The following is a 24,887-nucleotide window of genomic DNA, read 5'->3' as shown; positions in this document are numbered from 1 at the left end:
AGGAGGGGGAAGTGCTGTGGGGCAATGGTCTTTTATCTTGTCACTTGTATTATTTTTAATTAAAATCTGATTGGCCTGTAACCAGGCAGGAAGTATAGGTGGGGAAACCTTGCAGGAAGTAGAGGCAGGGCGATGAGAATTCTGGGAAGAGGGACATTTCAATTGGCAGTCATAACCCAGCCTCAGTGGAAGCAAGATGTGTCTGCTTTACCGAAAAATGTATCAAGCCACATACCTCATAAAAGAATTATGGGTTAATGTAAGTTACAAGAATTAGTTAATAAGAAGTCTGAGCTAATGGGTCAATCAGTTTATAACTACTGTAGACCTCTGTGTGATTTTTTGGGACTTAACTACTGTAGGAACTGGGCAGAATAGAAAACTCAATCAACAGCAAATTGTTTACATATCATTTCTTTTGGCTGACTTACAAAATATTGACACAGGGAGAAGCTATTTAAAATTTCCTGTGAGAAAATCTTGCACTGATGCTTTTTAGCAGGCTGAGAATTATTATAAGTAAGCACTATGATGGCAAATTTTTTTCTGTATCTTTCTTCAAATGATATAGTGAAGAAACAATTTTTTAAAATCAATATCTATAAGAGGCCAAACTTTAGGTAATAGAGAAGGTGAAGGAATTCCAGATTATAGAGGGCCTATTGGTTGAAACACCTTACTAACAGCTCTTAGATCTGTTGTCATTCTCCATTTCCCAGATTTCTTTTTAAACAACAAATACAGGAGAATTCCAAGGACTGGTTGAATTCAATAGGCTGAGAATCTAGTTACTTCTGTACCAGCTGTCTTAATGCCTTCAGTTTCTCTATTGGTAAAGACCACTTCATAAACTATATAGGTTTTTTAGTTAACCATTTTAAAGGTTGGGTACCTCTGAAAGTTCATCAGTTGTTCTGTGTTTTGTATAGCCTGAATTGTCAGTGTCTTTTTTATTCTACCTTATAATATCTTTCTCAGAAATATGAGGTGGTTTATGGTTTGTTTCTGAGACTGCAGAAATGTTTATCTAGGTATTCAATTGTTGTAACAGATCATGACTCCATAGATTTACTTCTATATTAGCCACATATAGCTTCAGCCTTTATGTATTTCTGGCCCTATCATTCAACCCATCTCATGCTTTGTTTTACCTGAGACAGGGTTTCAATTCCTAAGAATTGAATATCTGCATCCTGAAGAGGCTAATTCGGATGCCAGGATTCTAAAAATAATAATACTTATATCTGCAGATATGTCTATTAATCCTTCCATTAAAATGTTATTTATTCATACTCCCATTTATAGAAGTCTGTAAAAACATAAGTTTTCTATTTTCTGTTGGATTTTTTGATTCATCCTCCATGGCTATTATAACAGAGCAGTACAGTTTCTTTGGGCAGGCAGTGGATTTCTTATTTTTTTTGTGGAGGCATGTCCTCCAAAATGACAAGAAATGAATGGATCATGTTTGACCTGGGGGCCTTTGAGAGGCCCCTCAAGGAGTTTCTCAACGATAATGGGTTTTCTTGTTTGCCTCTTTGATGTGTAATTTCCCTCTATATGCTTTGGTTACCATTAATGAATAAAAAAACTGCTTTGGATCTATAGCAGGGCAGAACTTAGGTAGGTGGGAAAGACAGAACTGAATGCTGGGAGAAAGAATGGTGGAGTCAGAGAGAAGTGATGGAGCCACCTGAGACAGATGCTGGGAACATTAACCAGTAAGCCACTGTCACATGGCAATACACAGATTAATAGAAATGGGTTAATTAAAGCAAAGGACACTGTTAGTAAGACAAAAAGGCTACCTTCCGAATGGGAGGCGATCTTCACAAACCCCTCATCAGACAAAGGTCTGATCTCCAAAATATACAAAGAACTCAAGAAACTAGACACTAAAACTCTAATTAACCCAATTAAAAAATGGAGTACTGAACTGAACAGAGAATTCTCAGCAGAAGAACTTTGAATGGCCAAAAGACACTTAAGGTCATGCTCAACCTCCTTAGCGATCAGGGAAATGCAAATCAAAACCACCTTGAGATACCATCTTACACCTGTCAGAATAGCTAAACTCAAAAACACCAATGATAGCCTATGCTGGAGAGGATGTGGAGTGAGGGGAACACTCATCTATTGTTGGTGGGAATGCAAACTTGTGCAGCCACTGTGGAAATCAGTGTGGCGGTTTCTCAGGAAACTGGGAGTCAACCTCCCTCAGGACCCAGCAATTCCACTCTTGGGAATATACCCAAGAGACGCCCTATCATACTACAAAAGTATTTGTTCTACTATGTTCATAGCAGCACTATTTGTAATAGCCAGAACCTGGAAACAACCTAGGTGCCCCTCAATAGAAGAATGGTTAAAGAAGGTGTGGAACATATACACATTAGAGTTTTACTCAGCGGTAAAAAACAATGACATCTGAATTTTGCATATGGAAACAGAAACGCTTTACTGAGTGAGGTAACCCAGACCGAAAAAGAGGAATATGGTATGTACTCACTCATAAGTGGATTCTAGCCATAATTAAAGGTTTTTAGCCTATAATTCGTGATTCTAGAGAAGCTAAATAAGAAGGCGAACCTGAAGAAAATCATATAATTATCCTCCTGGATATTGGAAGTAGTCAAGATTGTCAGGCAAACTTGGTTGCACGGGGGTGGAGGGTGGAAATAAGGGGAGATGTTTAGAGAAAAGAGAGAAGGGGAGGATGGGGGATAGCTTGGGGGAATGGGATGGGGGGAAGGAGGAAGGATGGATATGGGAGCAGGGAAGTATATATCTCAACTAAGGGAGCCATTTTAGGGTTTGCAAGAGACTTGATACTAGAGGGGTTCCCAGGTCCAAGGAGAGGTTCCCAGATTGTTCCCTGGGCAGCAGAGGAGTGGGTGCCTGAACTGGCCTTATACCATAGTCACACTGATGAATATCTTGCATATCACAATAGAACCTTCATCCAGCGATGGATGGAGATAGAGACAGAAACCCACATTGGAACACAGGACTTAACTCCCTAGGTCCAAATGAGAAGCAGAAGGAGGGAAAATGTGAGCAAGGAAGGCAAGATCAGAGGGAACCTTCATCCGACGATGGATGGTGATTGAGACAGAGACCCACATTGGAGCACTGGACTGAGCCCCCAAGGTCCAAATGAGGAGCAGAAGGAGGGAGAACATGAACAAGGAAGTCAGGACCGCGAGGGGTGCGTTCACCCACTGATACAAGGGGACTGATCTAATGAGAGCTCACCAAGGCCTGCTGAACTGGGACTGAATGAGCATGTGATCAAACCGGATTCTCTGAACGTGGCTGACTTGGGGGCTGACTGAGAAGCCATTGATAATGGCACTGGGTCTTGTTTCGTCTGCATGTACTGGCTTTTTGGGATCCTGGTCTGTTTGGATGCTCACCTTCCTGGACCTGGAGGGTGGGGGGAGGAACTTGGACTTCCCACAGGGCGGGAAACACTGACTGCTCTTGGGACTGGAGAGGGAGAAGGAGAGGAAATGGGGGGGAGCCGGAGGGTATTGGCAGGAGGGGAGGAAGTGGAAATTCTTATAAATAGATAAATAAGTAAATTTTAAAAAAAGAAATAGTTGTGACTTTGAAGTGTAAGTTGATATTAAGTTAAGTGATTATAAGTTTGTAAATTCCATACTATAAAAGCAATGTGCTTTCCCTTTCAAATAAGTATTTTTGCATAATTTGACTAAGACAAATTGTATTCATTTTAAGCACACATATCTGTGGGTTTTGACATAATGGACACCTTTTCATCACCATGTCACTAAAGATACAATTCTGTCACTCTCAGTAATTTCTAACTTCACACTTCAGATGGGTTTTTCAATGGTCCCAATCAATCAGTGATTGTTTTCCTGTTTCTAGGTATTATACTTTTATAAAACATTTGATTCTTAGCATGACAACTTGAGACTCATGTCTATTCCAGATGTCCATTATTTAATGATTTATATTGCCAGATAATAAATGAGATTAAAAATCTTAAAATTAAAGATTTTGCCATATTGCAGAGTTAGGCAGAAGTAAGACAGATTTTATTTAAATTTGGGGTAAACCATGGGTTTTTCATTTCTATTCTTTCCCATGATGATGAACAGCTCATCCATTTCTAGTAATTTCAGTGCAACTTCATAGATATACAGAGAACCTGTCTCAAAAAGTAAAAGTAAAAATAAAAAAAAATAGAGGTTAAAGTAAAGCCACACAAAGATGAAAAATACAAAGAGAATCTTGATACTGTATGTTATTATGCTCTCTTTGAATTGTTTGAATGCTGAGGAAGGAGCAACAACTGCTAAAAGACTTTTGTTTATAAATGCTGCTGAACTAACCCAAGATAGGAATTTTGAAAATACCTTGGCTTCAAAACTGAAGTCAAAAGGTATGTTACTTTGGAGAAGAGATTTTGCTTTTGTTTCCACAGAAAACGAGAGACTCTGGATTTATTCAGAGTTAAGAATAATCACCTTTGACCAAGGGAGGCCACCTGAGAAATCTCCGACAGGAACAGATGGCCCAGATGTCTGAATTCTACATCCAGAACAGATTCAAGACTGCCGCCTGAGATGATTGAGACTCACAGGATACTCCAGTCATGACTTGATTATAACTCTAAGTTTTCTTTAGGTCCCCATAAGACTGTCAGCGTCCCCAACCAGCAGGAAGTAGCCTGAAATACTACGCCCACATTCCCAACAAATGGACTATGGGTATTTGCCTTTGTTTAAAAAAAAGAGAGAGGGAAATGGTGTGGGAGAATTATCTGTATTCTGTCAATCATATTTTAATAAAACGCTGATTGGCCAGGCAGGCAGTATAGGCAGGAAAGCCAGACAGGAAGTAGGGGTGGAGCAAAGAGACTGGGAGTATTCTGGAAGCAGAACCTCCCTTGTCACTCCTGCGCAGATCACTGAAGAAGCAACATGTAAGCTGCCCCCGCTGAAAAAGGTACTGAGCCATTATGGCTAACATAGATGAGAATAATGGGTTAATATAAGTTATAAGAGTTAACAAGAAGCCTGACCTAATGGACCAATCAGTTTATAACCTGATATAGACTCCGTGTGATTTTCCTTGGGACTTGCTGGCTTGTTGGGGTACTGGGCGGGACAGAAACCCCAACAAGCTGGCCCTCATGTTACAAACATTGGAGCATTCTATTTCTTTGTAGAGATGGTCACATGCCTTATTTTAGTAAGATATGTTAAATGGCTGTGGTATGCTAAATCGACCCTGTTTTCATGGACAAATACAATCCCCATTAACTCATTAGCATTGTTTTTTTTTCCAGTTGTTAATGTATTCAACTTGTATAATTTATTAACGCTGTTAGTGACAATGGGATACTGGTCTGTAATATTCACGAGGTGCTTTGTCAAAGTCTTAGTGTCAAGGTAGCAAGGTTAAGTAAAACAAGTAAACAACTTCCAGTCTTGATTTTCTGAAAGTAAGGATGGAGTGATTGTTTGCTGTTTTCTTTTAAATGATGCAGGGTTCGTTTTTGTTTTTGTTGTTGTTGTTGTTTTTGGTTTGGTTTGGTTTGTTTTTTAGTTTTTGTTTTTGTGATAGAGTTTTTCTGTGTATCTCTGGCTGCCCTGGCCCTCATTCTGTAGACCTGGCTGGCCTTAAACTCAAAGAGATCCATAGCTTCCAAGGGCTAAGATTAAAGCACTGCACCACCTCTCCCAGCAAATGATGTAGATTTTACTAATAAAGACATTGGACCAAAAAAAAAAAGTGAAAAAACCAAAACAAATTAAAAGAGAGAAAGAAAGTAAGAAAGAAGAATATGTCTTAGTCCACAGATGTGTATTCCTTACACCTTGACAATAGTGCAGCGATTTCAAGCCTATTCTTATGTGTTCAAGGTCATTTACAGGAGGTTTTTCCCAGGGTATGCCTATTAACAGTAGGTTTTGACCTAAGGTTTGGCTAATTGAAGTTTTGTGTATTTGAGAAGATGATCACTTTGCTTGTTCCTTCCATTTAGGTAAATGGTCTTTTGTTTTTCTCCTCCTCTTTGGATGGTGGTATACAAAGCCTATGATAGGCAAATGTGGGCAAATTGTGTCTTAACTAGATTGCCCTCCTGATTCTACCCTTTGTCTCTGTCTTTATCAATTCTTTACTTGCTCTACCTGCAATTTCTTATCATCCTTCCTTCCTCCCCCCCCCTCTTTTTTCTTTTTGGTTTTTGAGACAGGGTTTCTCCGTGTAACAGCCTTCACTCTCATGGAACTGGCTCTTGTAGACCAGGCTGACCTTGAACTCACAGAGATCAACATACCACTGCCTTCTAAGTGCCAGGATTTAGGCCCTTACCATCTGGCTGCCTATTATTTCTTTTCTCTTGGTACAAATGGATAAGCTGGGTTGGACTCAGGTGATGATGTTGTGCCAATGCAGTATACATGAATTAGAAATCAATTCATTGATTTTTTTTTTTGTCAGTTGGGTTTGGTTCTATCCTAGCTTTCTGAGTCATTCAGCTTCTGGTTCCTAACCATGCTTTTCCTTGATTTCTTTAAAAGATTTAGAAGTTTCACCTTTAAAAATCTCATAAAGGACATTTTAGGGTTTTGTTTGTGACTTCAGCTATGTTGGAACTTTCAGGGACTGTAGGGACAGGGTTACTGAGCACTAGTGGAGACATATTATCCTGGCTGGCTTTCTTGTTGTTTTTCAGTTTAGAGAGCAAGCTTCAGGATTGTTCTGCTGCAGAGTTGTTTAAGATATAGGGATATTGGTTCTGTAGGAACAGAGGAAGAGAAAAGAATTGTGCTAAGCCTGGTTAGTTTCCTAGAAGGAGTGGCTTGTGGGTAAGCTCTATGTGCCTGCTGGAGATGGGCTCTGTGATAGAAAAATGGGTGGTTAGAGGGAGGTTAGTAGAGAAAGATCTATGGAATCCATGGGAAGTCAATACAGTGGGGCTGTGGAGACTGCCACAGGAGTTCTGCTGCGAAGCTGAGGCTGAGACTTGGGGGACGGATCTAGGAGAAAGAGGGAGAACTGTAGGTCTGCAGGTATTCTGTCTGAATTTCTGGGAGGCATAGTCTGTAGGTTAGTAAGGATTTTACTTTACGTCTTTTTATACGCTGTATGTTAGTTTCTGTTAGGTATGACATTGATAAACCTTTCACTCATTCTGTTAACTATTATTCTGTCTAAATGACAGTGTTATTTACCTTAGAGAAACTTTATAGTCTCCTAAGGTTTCACTTATGAATTATTGATCTTAGTACTTGCTGCATCGTTACTCTGTTCAAAAGTCATCTCCAATGTCATTGAGTTCAAAGCTATACCCCATTATCTTCTATGATGTTTAGTGTATCTGGTTTTATTAATTTCTTAATAAATTAATAAAATTAACTAAAAATTAACTCTTTAATAAATTAATAAAATAATTCTTTAATCTATTTAAAATAGAGTCTGCAAAGGGTGATGAAGATGGCTCTATATGCATTTGTCTATATACAAATATCCAGTTCAATTACCCTATTTGTTGAAGATGCTGAATTTATTCCAGAGTGTATTTCTGAATTCCTTATTGAAGGTCAGGTGTCCAAAGGTGTCTGGACTTATAAGTATCTTCAATTTTATTCCTTTGATCAACTTTTTGGTTTATATGCCAATACTATGAGCTTTTTATTACTATAGCATTGTAGTATGTCTTAAAATTATAAATGGTGAGACCTGCTACTCCGCTTCTATTTTCAGTATTATTTTTAGATATTCTGGGTTTTTTTTGTGTTTACAGTAAAACTGAAAAATTTTCTCCATAGATCTGGAAATAATTGTGTAGTATATTTGATGGGGATTGAAATAAATATATAGATTGCTTTCTATAAGCTGGAAATTTTTACTATATTAATCCTAGTGACCCATGACCATTTGATAAATTTTTATCTTTTCATATCTTCTCCAATTCTGTGGTGATGATCTGGATGGTTGCAGAACAGCAGGATTCAGGAAAAATTGGAATTTGGCCTGATTATTGGTTCTCAAGATAATGGAAGCACAGAATTTGTTTTAAATATTCTGTAATTATCACTGTTGTAGTATACTCCACACTGGGTATACTGTGTGGAACTCATTTGCTCTCAACATGCAGATGTTTTTCCAAAACAGGGACTTTGTGAAAGAACTTTCAGTGTGTAACCAGAAATTCCTATTTTATGAGTCCTTCCTGAATCACTGTTGCAAGTCTCAATGTGGATCATCAAATAAAATCTACTGACATCATTTCTAAGGCATTAATGTAAAACATAAACAGAATGCCCAGGAAGTCCTGGGACCAAATTTTCTGAAAATGGCATCCTCCAAGGAGCCTTAATTTTCACAAATATGAATGATGTCAAGAAACTACATTAACTGTTCTCATATATACTTATCAACCAAATTTAATAACATGGGCATCAGGTGCAGAGCTTCAGGGAAGAAAATGTCCAAAATTCTTCCAGAGGTGAAAAACCACTTAGGAAAAAGGGAAACATGAGTGAACAATTAGCTTCTCCTTTGACTTCAGAAATAAAAGCAGGTGAGATTATAATGTGCTGATCTGAATAGCACTTCACTACACACACTGCCCAGGCTCTGAGGAGAACAAAGATGTTCACTTTGATTTTCCTCTTCTTTCTCCTGAATATTCCACTTCTTATGCCTAGGTCCACGTGCTTTTGGAGAATGGAGCAGAATAATGACAAAGATGAAGACTTGGTGAAAGATTGTACCTTCATGCTTACAAGTGTTCAGTGGCCTGTGGAGAGAGATTACTTCAAAAACATTCTGAATATGCAGTAAGTTTCCTTGTACTTTTGATGTAAATGTCATAATGAATATTTCATGGGAAATACCAGAAGATGAGAATCAGAGCAATGCTTTAACTCTTTTGTTCTTTTATTCCAATCTGCATACCAATTAACCTCCCCCCAATTCTTTTAGAGACCCAATGCTATTTTTTACTTCTAATTTGTCCAGGTACTGTTCTCTTATTCTTCCAGTTTTCCTTCTATTTATAAGGCAGGAAACTAAGTGAAAATGAATCTCTATAACTTCTTCCATCACAGATAGCCTTCCTTTTGACAGGTTCTGCAGAAGAGTACTCAGTGATATGTTGTCAAAAGAAACCCCATACTTCTCAATAAGTGTCATAATAAATGGGTGCAATAAATTGCTGTCAAGTAGAATCTGTGATGACCCTTTGGTCACCATGCAGCTTCAAATGCATATGCCAGAACTATTAATACTTGTGGCACCCATAGCTCCTGAGGTTTTATAAATAGATGTTCATTTACTCTCTCAGATGCTCTGCATATGGTCACACTGTGTCTTCTAATGCTGCATAAAGAATCATAGTAGGAGACCTGCCCTCTGTGAACTTCTTATGTGTTCTGGTTTCTCTATACTTCACTTATATACATGTGTGACCATTGGCCTTTATTTTCTAAGTATGCTTCTTCATTCTCTATTTAGAGTAAAGAAGGAATATACAGAGTATAAATGATGTGTTTGCTTTATTTGAAATATTAGGCTCTTGCTAATAGTGGTGACTGCTTACTTTCCTTGCCACTTGTCTGAGTGAAAGCCGTGACATGTGATACCTGGCAACACTTGAAAACAGTTACCTGTTAGCTCATCTTTGGCATTATTAAGAAGCACATATCTCTTGTCTTTATGTATAAACTATTTATTCTCTGACATTCTCTCATATTTACCACTTTATGTTTCTCTTTCAATAATTTTACTAATCATAGCTACACATTTTAATTTTGTGAACTGTTGATAGGTATTTTGAAATAGCATGTTAGATCACTATCCCACTCTAACAGCTCAGGACATTGATGTTTCTTAATGCTTAGTGTGCAGGAGTTAGTGTTTGAGTTTCATAAGTTATGTTCTCAAATTCCTGTTGAATGTTACTGGAAATTTCAATGACAATGACATTTCCATATGGTATTAAAGAATATTCAAAGATTTTTTATTTTAAAATGTACAAGTAAATATCTATATTTATTTTAATTTTTTAAAATATCTATACTTATACATAAAGATACCATAGTGGTAAAATTTCTAATTGGGAAATTGATTTTATTTAACTTTGAGTGAATCATTCAGAATGAAAGCATATGTTTGAGTTTAATGTTTATCTGTCAGATAATATTTAATTTTATGAAGACATAGGTGTTATTATTACTCCCTTAAACATAAACACAAGATGATATTGTTCACTACTAGCTGGTTAACCATTTGTATTATCAAAATTCATAAATATTTTCCATATATTATACACTTAAACTTTTTTATTTCACAAAAATGTAATAGTGGCACAAAAAAAATCTCACTGCAATTGCCAGATGCACCAAATTCTCAAATGCATGCTCATGTTGTAGGTTTGTAATTGGAAATGTAGACTAATGAGGCTCTCTACAATTTATGTTGGTCAGATATATCAAATATTATTGCATTGAAGACACCCGTATAAACAAAAAATAGGTGCACATTACTGGAATACATTCTTAATCTTAATCTCTGAATCTGTAAAATGAAGCAGTGTATCACTGCACATTTGAGGTCAGTCCCATCTAAAGTCAAGAGTTATTCAAAACCATGGAATCCATTACTCTCATATGGCATAAATGAATATTTTTCATGTCCATATACACAGATGCATGTATTTACCAAGTGTACTCTGGTACTTAAATTTATTAAAAAATAAATCTTTTTAAAGCCTCTTTCTTTTGCCTGCAGTATATAAAACAGAGAGAAAAAAATAACAAGATGAGAAAGTACAGGAGGGAATATTCTAACTATGTTTCCCATCACATATAATGAATTACAAGTTCAGGAGCCAAATGTTGCTGCAGAAAGACTACTGTACACTCTCCATTAATTCTTTGAATATCTTATCCAGATCAGTTTGTTTGATAAAAAAATAACAGAATCATAGCTAACACATCACATGTATTATTTATATTATTCAATAAGTTCAAAAAGAAAATATTATCAGATTTACCGTTTGGTCAATCTTTTGCCTTCTGAGCAAGCACTCAGAAACCGGAAGTGGACAGCTCTCACAGGGAAAGATGCAAATAGTTCATCGTATTCATGGGAGATGCACTCTCATGAAATTTTAAAGCTTTTGCAAGCTTCCAACAACTTCTGTCATCTCACCATCACAATACAAGACATTTGTTTCAATCACTGAAGGAGGTTGGGAATAGTGTCCACTATAGGATAATCCTTGTTCTGACTTCAAATGATCATCTGTACATCTCTGTTCATAAAGAACACTTTTATAGTGCACCAACTACAAACTACCAGTTTGCTCTGGCCTTGGCTTTTTGCATTGATGATGTCGGCAGGAACCATGATCTTTTACCAAATATATCTCTCATATTTGAATTATTATTAGCAGGGTCAGTGTAATACAGTGTCAAAATAACACAGTCTCACTGATATTTTCTTAACAAAGCCATGAAACTTTCCCTAATTTTCTGAAATGATTGGTTCAGGTGTAATTTGGTGCATATAGGACCTTTCTGGGCAACATTTTTCATAATTGATTTAGTCATCTCCCTCTAAATCAATCTGAGTCATTTGGGTGTTTTCATTTGTAACATTCTGAGATGCTATGAAGAGTGTGAGAAGCAGAATGGCCTCACAGTTATGTCACACGGTGCAGTTTAAGGGTACTATTCAGACACTTGATGAGGCTTCTGCTTTTCCTTGTGTGATAGAGAGATGAGGATAAAAGTAACAGGTAAGAAAATTTTCTAGAACACTTGTCAGAATAGTGTTTTTAAGTTCTTAGGAATGCATGGTACCACATGCTGCTCCATGTTTCCTAGGTTATTCAGCATACCAATGGACCCTTTGGTCCTATCATGAGTGATCATGGTCAATTTCTATATCTGTATCAGATGGTCCAAAAGATACATCTCTATCTCTGTCCATGATCTCTTTGATGGGCTACTTAAATTGGAGCTGATATTGAGCTGGCCGTATTAGACAGTGAAGAAGGTACTCAATTTCTGTCACAATTAAGAATAGATATGGGAACTATGTAGTCTACTTTGATTTAGTCAGTATGATCCCAGTCACCATACATTTATACATGTCAAGGCCCAAGGTGCATTATAACCAAGTCCTCATATCATCCACAAAAGATTACCATTTACGGTGAAACAGATAGTAATCTAGATTATTGCTTTAGAAAGTTGGAAATCACTAGGTATGCAGAGAAATTGGGTCACCACCTCACAGAGGGATGTCAGTACAAGAGATATTTCACGCTTGACTCATCCCTTGGGACTCTAGATTTTCACACCACCCTGATGAGATTTCAGGCTTTCAGATATTCTTCCAGGCATTGACCCATCTCAGATACCCATCTCAGATGAATACCTAGTAAGGCATAGTAAATGAAGTTTAACGCTGAATTTTTGGTCTCTATGTGTAAGGCATTGAAGAACTGCTCATTCAATATCCCATTAGAATGCTAAATGGTACAGACTTTTGACATGGTCTTTTGGGAGGTCAGTTATGATGTATACAATGCTGTGTATGCTATGGCCTATGTGTTGCATGAGGTTCTTCTTCAACACGAAGGCAATCAGCCAATTTACAATAGAAAACTGCCTGGTATCAACTGCTTGATGGTAGTGTTTCTTCTATTGGATCACATTTGGTATCATCAATGTCATAGTGCTTAAGATGCTCTCAGATGCCTAAATCTAGTATTTTAAGAAATATTCACCAAAATGAAAGATTTTTGAGCTTTTGTCTTACTAAAAAAGTTTAGAGTTTGGTATAAATCTTTAAGGTAAAGGCAATGGAATGGAAGAAACTATTTGTCAATGAAAATCATGAATTATGTTACAAAACACTTGAATATTATCACTCTATCCTAACACCAAACACATGAATGATAATGTCATTAATTCTCTCCATGTTGAGAAGATGAGCACTCATTTGTTAATTGTCACATATGTGATAATCATATATATGGACCTCACTTATAACTCTGAAAATAATCACAGAACAAATTGTGCTGTGATTCAGTTCAGTACATGCATGTATATTCATTTATGTGAATGGAGGCTTCTCATTGTGTATGGATGTATGTTTGTGAGTTTCTTTGTATCAGTGTCTGTATTTGTGTTGACATATAATATTTTGTCTAGCTTCATATCATTCTGTCTGAAGTAGTGAAAATAAGCTTAAGTTTGCCATATGCCAATGTCTTTCTCTTTAGATGCTTGTTTTATTTCTATCTACCTGTGTTTATTTGTCAGTGCGTGTGTCTCCATGTGTCTATATGTTTGTTCTTCATATGTCTGTGTATGTGCTTGTACATATGTATATCTGGGTATGTGTGTCTCTTGGTATGTCTTTGTATGTGTGAATAAGTTTGTTCACGTCATTATCTCCCTTTGTGGTTGTTTGTATTTCTGTATTTCTGTCTATGTATATTTGTCTGAGAATATACATGTGTTTGTGGGCCAGTATAAGTGTTTTGTGTTTCTCTTTCTGTATGTCTTTTGCGATTTATATATCTCTCTGTCTATGTGTGCCAGTATGTTTATTTGTTTGTCTTCTGATATATGTGTGTGTATGTATCAATGACTATGTGGCTGTATTTTGTATGTATTTCTCTTTGTATGTATTTTTGTTTGTAAGAATGTGTGTGTGTGTGTGTGTGTGTGTGTGTGTGTGTATGGGGGTGGGTGTGGGTGTATGTAAATGTGTTTTAGTGTGTAGTTCTATATGTCTTGGGGCAGCAGCCAGAATATGAGATCCTGAGGAAGACTTCAACTCATGGGTAGAGAGAGCCTGCTATGCCCTCTGTCTAAACTCAACCTTTTTGTCAATCTTGGAGCACTGAAAGTAATTTGATATTTTGAATAAAATCCAAACATCATACAGCTTAAAAGTCTTTTACTTTCTAGATTATCCCTGAAACATTTTTGCATTATTTCTGGCTATCATAAAGACTATTGTTCAACTGAATTTTTCTGAGTCTAATGACTATTTTTGTGTAGGAGGAATACTGATATTTTTAGATAATTTTGTACACAACCACATTAGGTATGGACAAGCTGTAGCAGTCCTGTGCTAGTATTTCTGGAATCATTTATATATGCTATCATATCTTCTGCAAATAGCTATACCTTAAATTCTTAATTTTCAATTTGTAACATCTAGATTTCCTTTGGCATTCTGACTGCTCTTGCTAAAGCTTCAAATACTATATTGAATAAATATCGAGAGAGTGGTCAGCCTTGACTTGGTACTGATTTTAGTTGTAATTTTTGGTTATATTCTTGATACAGTTTGCAAATACTTTATTGAATATTTTACACTTATATTCATGGGGGGAATTTTTAATTTTCTTTCCTAGGTTTTTCCAGGTTCTTATTTCATTCCAATATCATAGCATAGGTCATTTGTTTCAGTATTTGAGGTTGGTTTTGAATACTGTCCAGTTCAGGATATTCCTTCTATTGACTACTCAGCATCATCTGTAGATCTCTGTCCACACTAATCACTATACCCATTTACAGACCAACTGAAAACATCCAGTTTGCATTGGCCTTAACTTTTTCCATCGATGAAGTCAACAGGAACCCTGATCTTTTACCAAATACATCATTAGTACTTCAATTCCCAGAAGGTGGTTGTAAGAATATGTCACAATTACACAGTCGCTTGCATTTTTCTGAAAAAAACAATAATGATATCCTTCCTAATTATATCTGTATGGAAGATACTACATGTATAGTGTTGCTTACAGGACCAAACTGGGCAGCATCTGCGGTGTCTGGGACAGTCATAAATCTCTACATATCTCAACAGGTAAGATTTTGTGTTGTGGGTTTGCAAGAAATATTGTATCTGTTGTTACAATTCCTAGAAGAAAAGAAGATTGTGAGGAGGATACTAGCTTCATGTTTTGTTAAACAATGTAGTTAAAGTTACTATTCAGAGACTTGTTGGGGGTTCATTTCCTTTTTTCAAATTGAGATGAGGAAAGAAGTAACAGGTAAGGTATTTTTACAAAACTCTTTGCTGAATGTGTTTTCCAGTTCTTGTGAGTACATGCTACCTCACACTGCTCCCTGTGTCCTAGCTACTTCAGCTTACCTATGGACCTTTCCATCCCCTCCTGAGCAATCGTGAACAGTTTCCCTTTCTGTATCAGATGGCTCCCAAGGGCACATCACTAGCCTTGGGCATGGTCTCTTTGATGCTTCACTTTAACTGGAACTGGATTGGACTGGCCATCTCAGACAATGATCAGGGTACCCAATTTCTCTCACATTTGAGAAGAGAGATGGAAAAAAACAAAATATGCTTTGCCTTTTTGAATATGATCCCAGTCGAGATGCATTTATACTTGTCAAGAGCTAAAGTGTATTATAATCAAATCATAACATCATCCACAAATGTAGTTATCATTTATGGTGACACAGACAGTGCTCTAGCTGTGGGCTTTAGAAGGTGGAAATCTCTAGGTATACAGAGACTATGGATCGCTACCTCACAGTGGGATGTAACTACAATTAAGGCAGACTTTACACTTAACTCAACCTATGGGACACTAGCTTTTGCACACCATCATGCTGAAATTTCTCATTTTAAAAGTTTTGTCCAGACATTGAACCCTATCAAATACTCAAATGAATACCTGGCAAGACTGGAGTGGATGAAGTTAAATTGTGAAGTCTCTGCTTTTAAATGTAAGACCCTGAAGAATTGTGTATCCAATACCTCAGTGCAATGGCTAAAGGTACAGACTTTAGACATGGCCTTTAGCGATAACTGTTATGACATATATAATGCTGTATATACTGTGGCCCATGCCCTTCATGAGATGATTCTTCAAGTATACAACCAACCAATGGATAATGGGAAAGAATATTATGGTCACTGCTTGAAGGTAGTGTTTCTTCTTTCAGATGAAATTTGATGTCATTAATGTCATATTCTTTAAACATCTGTCAAACACCCCAATTCCCTGGATTAGAAAATATTTTATAAAATAGAAAGATTATTGGAATTTTGTAATGGTAAAGATGTAAAGGTATAAGGTATACATTATAATGCAAAGCAATAAAGTAGAGGACTCAATTTATCAGAGAAGAAGATTGATTTTGTTACAGAGCAATTGAATTTTATCACACCTGTTCTAATATTATAAATATAACAGTTCTTCATCATTAATCCCATCCATCATGAAAAGATGAATTCTTGTTCATTTATGCCAAATATGTGGTAATCAGCATATTAGATATTTTTCACAATTGTTCTCAATTGCTTCATTCCCAGTTTAGGCTCTGGGGCCCTCATTTCACATTCTGAGTGAGAGTAATTATGTAGCAAATATGGTAATTTTCAGGTAGGACATACATGTGTATCCATGTTGTGAATGAATGATTCTCATTGGGTATGAGTGTATGCTTGTATGTTTCTGTGTAACTGTGTGTGTATCAGTTTTGCTGTGTATATATGTGTTTGTTTCTATCTGAATATCTAGCTGTCTGTCTGTAGAACTAAGCATAAGTTTGTCTGGTGTCAATATCTTTCAGGATAGGTATTTGTTCCTGTGACTATTGTCCTGTGTATATCTGTCTGTTGTGCTTTTCTTTTTTTTCTTTTTATAATTTTTATTTTTTATTTAATTTTATTTTTCCATTCAATTATTTGCACGTCCTTCTCTCCTCCCACTCCCACATACCTCCTCCTCCCTCTCCCTCCCTGCTTGAGAGAGGGCAGGGAACCTTGCCCTGTGAGAAGTCCAAGGCCCTACCCACTACATCCAGGCCTAGGGAGCTATGCATCCATATAGACTAGGGTCCTAACAAGCCAGAACATGGTGTAAAAACAAGTCCCAGTGCCTTTATCAATGGCTTCTAAGTCAGCCCCCATTGTCAGCCACAATCAGAGAGTCTGGTTTGATCACATTCTCATTCAGATCCGGTCCAGCTGGGTTTGGTGAGCTCCCATTAGAACAGGCACACTACCTTAGTTGGTAGACCAACACCTTGCGGTCCTGACTTCCTTGCTCACTTCTCCCTCCTTCTGCCTTTCAAATGGGCCTTTGGAGCTCAGTCCGTTGCTCTGATGAGGGTCTCTGTCTCTATCTCCATCTGCTGCCAGATGAAGATTCTATGGTGATATTAAAGATAATCATCAGTGTGATAGTGGGGCAAGGGCAGTTCAGGCACCCTCTCCTCTGCTGTCCAAGGACCTAGCTGGGGACATCCCTGTGGAAACTTGGGATCCCCTCTAGAGTCAAGCCTCTTGCCAACCCTAAAAAGGATCTCTTAATGTAGGTATCTTTTTCCCTGCTCATATATCTGCCCTTCTTCCATCTCCACCCTCCCACTCCCCCAAGCTGTTGCCAGTCCTTCCCTTCTCCCTTCCCTCTCCCTCTCACCCTCTTCCCTCGACCTCACACCCACACCTGCCCCTTCATGCTCACAACTTTTGCCCTGCAATCTTGTTTACCTCCAATTTTCAGAAAGATCTATATATATTTGTCTTTGGGTTCACCTTGTTATTTGGCTTCTCTGGGCTCATGAACTATAGGCTTAATGACCTTGGTTTATGGCTAAAGTTCACAAATGATTGAGTACATAATATATCCATGTTTTTGGGTCTGGGTTATCTCACTCATTATAGTGTTTTCTATTTCCATCCATTTGCATGAAAATTTCAAGATGTCATTGTTTTTTACCAATGAGTGGTACTCTAATCTCTAATGTATATATATATATATATATATATATATATATATATATATATATATATATATATATATATTCCACACTTTTCTTTTATCAGTTCTTCCATTGAGGGGCTAGGTTGTTTCCAATTTTGGCTATTACAAATAATGCTGCTATGAACATAGTTGAACAAATGCTTTTGTAGTATGATTGGGCATCTTTTGGGTATATTCTCAAGAGTGGTATTGCTGGATCCTGAAGTAGGTTGATTCCAAATTGCGTGAGAAACTGCCACACTGATTTCCAAAGTGTTTGCACATGTTTGCATTCCCACCAACAATGGATGAGTGTTCCCCTCACTCCACATCCTTTCCAGCAAAGGCTATCATTGGTGTTTTTGATTTTAGCCATTCTGACAGATGTAAGATGGTTTCTCAAAGTTGTTTTGATTTGCATTTCCCTGATCACTAAGAAAGTTGAGCATGACCTTAAGTGTTTCTTGGCCATTTAAACTTCTGTTGAGAATTCTCTGTTCAATTCAGTGCCTCATTTTTCAATTGGGTTAATTAGAATTTTAATGTTTAGTTTCTTGAGTTCTTTATAATTTTGGAGATCAGACCTTTGCCTGATGAGGGGTTGGTGAAGATCTTCTCCCAGTCAGTAGAATGCTTTTTTGTCTCTATGACTGTGTCCTTTGCTTTACAGAAGCTTCTCAGTTTTAGGAGGTCCCATTTATTCAATGTTGCTCTTATTGTCTGTGCTACTGTGGTTATATGTATGAAGTGGTCTCTTGTGCCCATTTGTTGCAGTCCACTTCCCACTTTCTCTTCTATCAGGTTCAATGTGGTCAGATTCATATTGAGGTCTTTAATCCATTTGGACTTGAGTTTTGTGCATGGTGATAGATATGGTTCTATATTAATTCATTCTTCTACAGGTTGACATTCAGTTATGCCAGCACCATTTGTAGAAGATGTATACATTTAGCTCCCTTGTCAAATATCAGGTGTTCGTAGGTTTGTGGGTTAAAATCTGGGTCTTCGATTCGATTCCATTGGTCAATTTCTCTGTTTTTATGCAAATACCAAGCTATTTTCATTACTGTAGCTCTGTAATAGAGTTTGAAGTCAGGGATGGTAATGCCTACGGCAGTTCCTTTATTGCATCGAATTGTTTTGGCTACTCTGGACTTTTTTATTTTCCATATAAAGTTGACTATTGTTCTCTCAAGGTCTGTGAAGAATTTTGTTGGGATTTTGATGGTGATTGCACTGGAATTCATAGGTTGCCTTTGGTAGAATTGCCATTTTTACTATGTTGATCCTACCATTCCAATATCATGGGAGATCCTTCCATTTTCTGGTGTCCTCTTCAATGACTGAAGTTCTTGTCAAATAGATCTCACACTTCCTTGGTTAGAGTTACTCCAAGATACTTTATGGTATTTGTGGTTATCGTAAAAGGTGAAGATTCTCTGATTTTCTTCTCTGCTTCTTTATCCTTTGTGTATAGGAGGGCTACTGATTTTTTTTCCAAAGTTTATTAAAATACAAAAGTCTCCATTTCCGCCCCTCCTCCCAACACCCTCCCACTCCCCCCACTCCCTCCTCTCCTCCCTCTCCATCCCCAAGAGCAGTCAGGGTCTTCTGCCCTGTGGGTAGTTCAAGCTCCTCCCCCCCTCCCTCCAGGTCCAGGAAGGTGAGTATCCAAACAGACTGGATCCCCAAAATCCAGTATATATAGAGGAAACAAGTCCCAGTGTCATTGTCAATGGCTTTTCAGAAAGACTCCGGGCCAGCCACATTCAGAGAATCCGGTCTCATTCAGAGAATCTGGCTGGATCACGTGCTCGCTCAGTCCCAGACAACTGGCCTTGGTGAACTCTCATTAGATCAGTCCCCTTGTATCAGTGGGTGATCGCACCCCTCGCGGTCTTGATTTCCTTTTTCATGTTCTTCCTCCTTCTGCTCCTCATTTGGACCTTTGGGGACTCAGTCCGGTGCTCCAATGTGGGTCTCCGCCTGTATCGCCATCCATCGTTGGATGAAGGTTCCCTCTGGTCTTGCCTTCCTTGCTCACGTTCTCTTTCCTTCTGCTTCTCGTTTGGACCTAGGGAGTTAAGTCCAGTGTTCCAATGTGGGTCTCCGTCTCCATCTCCATCCATCGCCAGATGAAAGATCTATGGTGATAAGCAAAATATTCATCAGTATGGTTATGGGCCTAGACCGGTTCAGGCACCCATTCCTCTGTCCAGAGAACAATCTGAGGATCTCTCCTTGGACCTGGGATCCCATTTATAATCAAGTCTCTAGTAAACCCTAAACTGACTCCCTTAGTTGAGGTATATTCTTCCCTGATCCCATATCTAGCCTTCCCCCCCCCCCCAGTCCCCTGAGCATTCCCCATTCCTCCCCTACTCCCTTCTCTCTAACCCTCTCCCCTTCCAACAACCCTCACACCCCACCCCCCCATGCACCCGAGGTTACCTGGGACTCTTGTCTACTTCCAGTCTCCAGGAGGAAAACTACCTGAATTTTCTTCAGGTTCACCCTCCTATCCAGCTTCGCTAGGATCACGAATAATAGGCTCAAAGACCTTTAATTATGGCTAGAATCCACTTATGAGTGAATACATACCATATTCCTCTTTTTGGGTCTGGCTTACCTGACTCAGTAAAGCGTTTTCTTTTCTAATTATTTTTTTTAATTTTTTTTCAATTTTTTTATTTTTTTAAATTTTTTTATTTAATTTTTACTGGGAACCCCTCCAGAATCAAGTCTCTTGCAAACCGTAAAATGGCTCCCTTAGGGCTACTGATTTTTTTGAGTTGATCGTGTAACCTGCGATATCACTGTAGGTATTTATCAGCTGTAGGAATTCTTTGGTAGAGTTTTTGAGGTCACTAATATACACAATCCTATCATCTGCAAATAATGAAAATTTGACTTCTTCCTTTCCAATTCGAATCCCCTTGATCTCCTTATGTTGTCTTACTGCTATTGCTAGAACTTCAAGCACTAAGTTGAAGAGATATGGTGGGAGTGGACAGCCTTATCTTGTTCCTGATTTTAGTGAAATGGCTTTGTGTTTCTCTCCATTTAATTTGATATTAGCTGATGGCTTCCTATATATTGCTTTTACTATATTCAGATATGATTCTTGTATCCATAACCTCTCCAAGACCTTTATCACAAAGGGGTGTTAAATTTTGTCAAATGCTTTTTCAGCATCTAATGAAATGATCATATGGTTTTTTTCTTTCAGTTTATTTATATGATGGATTACATTGATAGATTTTTGTATGTTGAACCAGCCCTGCATCTCTGGGATGAAGTCTACTTGATCATAATGAATAAATTTTTTGATGTGTTCTTGGATTCTGTTTGCCAGAATTTTATAGAGAATTTTTGCATCGATGTTCATGAGTGAGATTGGTCTGTAATTCTCTTTCTTGGTTGGGTCTTTGTGTGGTTTTGGAATCAAGTTGACTGTAGCTTCATAAAAAGTGTTTGGCAATGACTCTTCTGTTTCTATTATGTGAAACACATTAAGGAGTATAGGTATCAGCTCTTCTTGGAAGTTCTGATAAAATTCTGCATTAAAGCCTTCTTGTCCTGGGCTTTTTTTGTTTGAGAGGTTTTTTATGACAACTTCTCTTTCCTCACGATTTATAGGTCTATTCAAAGTATTCACCTGGTCTTGATTTAATTTTGACAAATGGTATTTATCTAAAAAATGTCCATTTCTTTTACATTTTCCATCTTTGTTGCATATAAGCTTTTGTAGTAAAACCTAATGAATCTCTGAATTTCCTCCGTGTCTGTTGTTATGTCTCCCTTTTCACTTCTGATCTTGTTAATTTGCGTCTTATTTCTCTGCCGTTTGATTAGTTTCCATAAAGGTTTGTAAATCTAGTTGACTTTCTCAAAGAACCAGCTCTTTGTTTCATTGATTCTTTGGATTGTTCTCTGTGTTTCTATTTTGTTGATTTCAGCCCTCAGTTTGATTATTTCCAGTATTCTACTCCTCCTGGGTGAGTCTGCTTCTTTTTTTTCCCCTCGAGCTTTCAGCTGTGCTGTTAAGTCTCTAATGTGAGTTTTCTCCATTTTTTTTAATGTGAGCACTTAGAGCTATGAACTTTCCACTTAGCACTGCTTTCATAGTGTCCATAGGTTTGAATATGTTGTGCCTTCATTTTCGTTGAATTCAAGGAAGACTTTAATTTCTTTCTTCCCTGACCCGTGGGTGGTTCAGTAGTTGACTGTTCAGCTTCCATGAGTTTGTAGGCTATCTGGGGTTAGAATTATTGTTAAATTCTAACTTTATTTCATGGTGATCTGATAAGACACAGGTGGTTATTAATTTTTTTTTTGTATCAGTGGAAGTTTGCTTTGTTACCGAGTATGTGATCAATTTTCAAGAAGGTTCCAGAGACGCTGAGAAGAAGGTATATTCTATTGGGGTGGAATGTTCTATAGATGCCTGTTAAGTCCATTTGATTCATTACTTCCATTAGTTCTCTTATTTCTCTTGTTAGGTTTCTCTCAGATTGATCTGTCCATTGGTGAGAGAGGAGTGTTGAAGTCCCCTACGATTAGTGTGTGGGGTTTGATGTGTGCCTTGAGTTCTAGTAATGTTTCTTTTACATAAGTGGGTGTTTTTTTTTAAAGTAAATTTTATTAAATTATAAAAATTTCCATTTCCGCCCCTCTTCCCAACACCCTCCCACTCCCCCCACTCCCTCTCCTCCTCCCTCTTCGTCCCTTAGGGCAGTCAGGGTTTCCTGCCCTGTGGGAAGTTCAAGTTCCTCCCCGCTCCCTCCAGGTCCAGGAAGGTGAGTATCCAAACAGACTGGATCCCCAAAATCCAATATATGCAGAGGAAATAGGTCCCAGTATCATAGTCAATGGCTTTTCAGAAAGACTTCGGGCCAGCCACATTCAGAGAATCCGGCCAAATTCCGAGAATCTGGTTAGATCACGTCCTCGTTCAGTCCCAGTCCAACTGCCCTTGGTAAACTCTCATTAGATCCGTTCCCTTGTATCAGTGGGTGAAAGCATCCCTCGCAGTCCTGATTTCGTTTTTCATGTTCTTCCTCCTTCTGCTCCTCATTTGGACCTTGGGGGGCTCAGTTCGGAGCTCCAATGTGGGTCTCCGTCTATATCGCCGTCCTTCGCCAGATGAAGGATCTATGGTGATAAGCAAAATATACATCAGTATGGTTATGGGCCACAGCCGATTCAGGCACCCTCTCCTCTGTCCAGAGAACAATCTGGGGGATCTCTCCTTGGACCTGGGATCCTATATATAATCAAGTCTCCTGTAAACCCTAAAATGACGCCCTTAGTTGAAATATATTCTTCCCTGATCCTATATTCATCCTTCCTCCCTCCCCCCCTCCAATCCCAGGCCACCGAGCTTTCCCCAATCCTCTCCTACTCCCTTCTCTCTAACCTTCTCCCCTTCCATCAACCCTCCCACCCCCCCCCGCAATGCACCCGAGGTTACCTGGGACTCTTGTCTATTTCCTACCTCCTGGCAGATAGCTAAATAATCTTCATCAGGTTCATCTTCTTATTTAGCTTCTCTAGGATCACGAATAATAGGCTCAAAGACCTTTAATTATGGTTAGAATCCACTTATGAGTGAATACATACCGTGTCCCTCTTTTTGGGTCTGGCTTACCTCACTCAGTAAAGCGTTTTCTATTTCCATCCATTTGCATGCAAAATTCAAGATGTCATTGTTTTTTACCGCTGAGTAAAACTCTAATGTGTATATATTCCACACCTTTTTTAAACCATTCTTCTATTGAGGGGCACCTAGGCTGTTTCCAGGTTCTGGCTATTACAAATAGTGCTGCTATGAACATAGTAGAACAAATGCTTTTGTAGTATGTTAGGGAATCTCTAGGGTATATTCCCAAGAGTGGAATTGCTGGGTCCTGAGGGAGGTTGACTCCCAGTTTTCTGAGAAACCGCCACACTGATTTCTACAGTGGCTGCACGAGTTTGCATTCCCACCAACAATGGATGAGTGTTCCCCTCATTCCACATCCTCTCCAGCATAGGCTATCGTTGGTGTTTTTGACTTTAGCTATTCTGAGAGGTGTAAGATGGTATCTCAAAGTGGTTTTGATTTGCATTTCCCTGATCGCTAAGGAGGTTGAGCATGACCTTAAGTGTCTTCTGGCCATTCGAAGTTCATCTGTTGTGAATTCTCTGTTAAGTTCAGTACCCCATTTTTTAATTGGGTTAATTAGAGTTTTAGTGTCTAGTTTCTTGAGTTCTTTGTATATTTTGGAGATCAGACCTTTGTCTGATGAGGGGTTGGTGAAGATCTTCTCTCAATCAGAAGGTAGCCTTTTTGTCCTACTGACAATGTCCTTTGCTTTACAGAAGCTTCTCAGTTTAAGTAGATCCCATTTTTTCATTGTTTCTCTTATTGTCTGTGCTACTGGGGTCCTACTTAGGAATAGGCCTCCTGTGCCTATATCTTGTAGACTACTTCCCACTTTCTCTTCTATCGGGTTCAAAGTGGACGGATTAATGTTGATGTCTTTAATCCATTTGGACTTGATTTTTGTGCATGGTGATAGATATGGATCTACTTTCATTTTTTTACAGGTTGACATCCAGTTATGCCAGCACTATTTCTTAAAGATGCTTTCCTTCTTCCATTGTATATCTTCAGCTCCCTTGTTGAAAATTAGGTGTTCATAAGTTTGTGGGTTAATATCTGGGTCTTCTATTCAATTCCATAGGTCGACTTCTCTGTTCTTATGCCAATACCAAGCTGTTTTCAATACTGTAGCTCTATAATAGAGTTTGAAGTCAGGGATGGTAATGCCTCCAGAAGTTCTTTTATTGTATAAGATTGTTTTGGCTATCCTGGGTTTTTTGTTTTTCCATATAAACTTGATTATTGTTCTCTCAAGGTCTGTGAAGAAGTTTGATGGGATTTTGATGGGGATTGCATTGAATCTATAGATTGCTTTTGGTAGAATTGCCATTTTTACTATGTTGATTCTCCCAATCCAAGAACAGGGGAGGTCTTTCCATTTTCTGGTATCCTCCTCAATTTCTTTCTTCAAAGACTTAAAGTTCTTGTTAAATAGGTCTTTCACTTCCT

General features: G+C 38.1%; 1 protein-coding gene across 1 annotated transcript in view; it reads left to right on the top strand.

The window, feature by feature from the left end:
* Positions 1–8,637: 8,637 nt before the first annotated feature.
* The window catches only part of LOC125411772 (vomeronasal type-2 receptor 116-like), a 42,715-nt gene continuing 26,465 nt past the window's right edge, over positions 8,638–24,887 (top strand). Inside the window, exons 1-3 of the mRNA XM_048452092.3 lie at positions 8,638–8,825; positions 14,592–14,883; positions 15,158–15,967. Of these exons, the coding sequence (XP_048308049.3) occupies positions 8,638–8,825; positions 14,592–14,883; positions 15,158–15,967 (1,290 nt within the window). The remainder of the gene's footprint in view (positions 8,826–14,591; positions 14,884–15,157; positions 15,968–24,887) is intronic.

The sequence above is a fragment of the Myodes glareolus genome, chromosome 1, assembly GCF_982192425.1.
Source record: "Myodes glareolus chromosome 1, mMyoGla1.1, whole genome shotgun sequence".
NCBI classification, from domain to species: domain Eukaryota; kingdom Metazoa; phylum Chordata; class Mammalia; order Rodentia; family Cricetidae; genus Myodes; species Myodes glareolus.
Note: the sequence above shows the minus strand (reverse complement) of the source record. Positions and strands in the feature narration are given on the sequence as shown.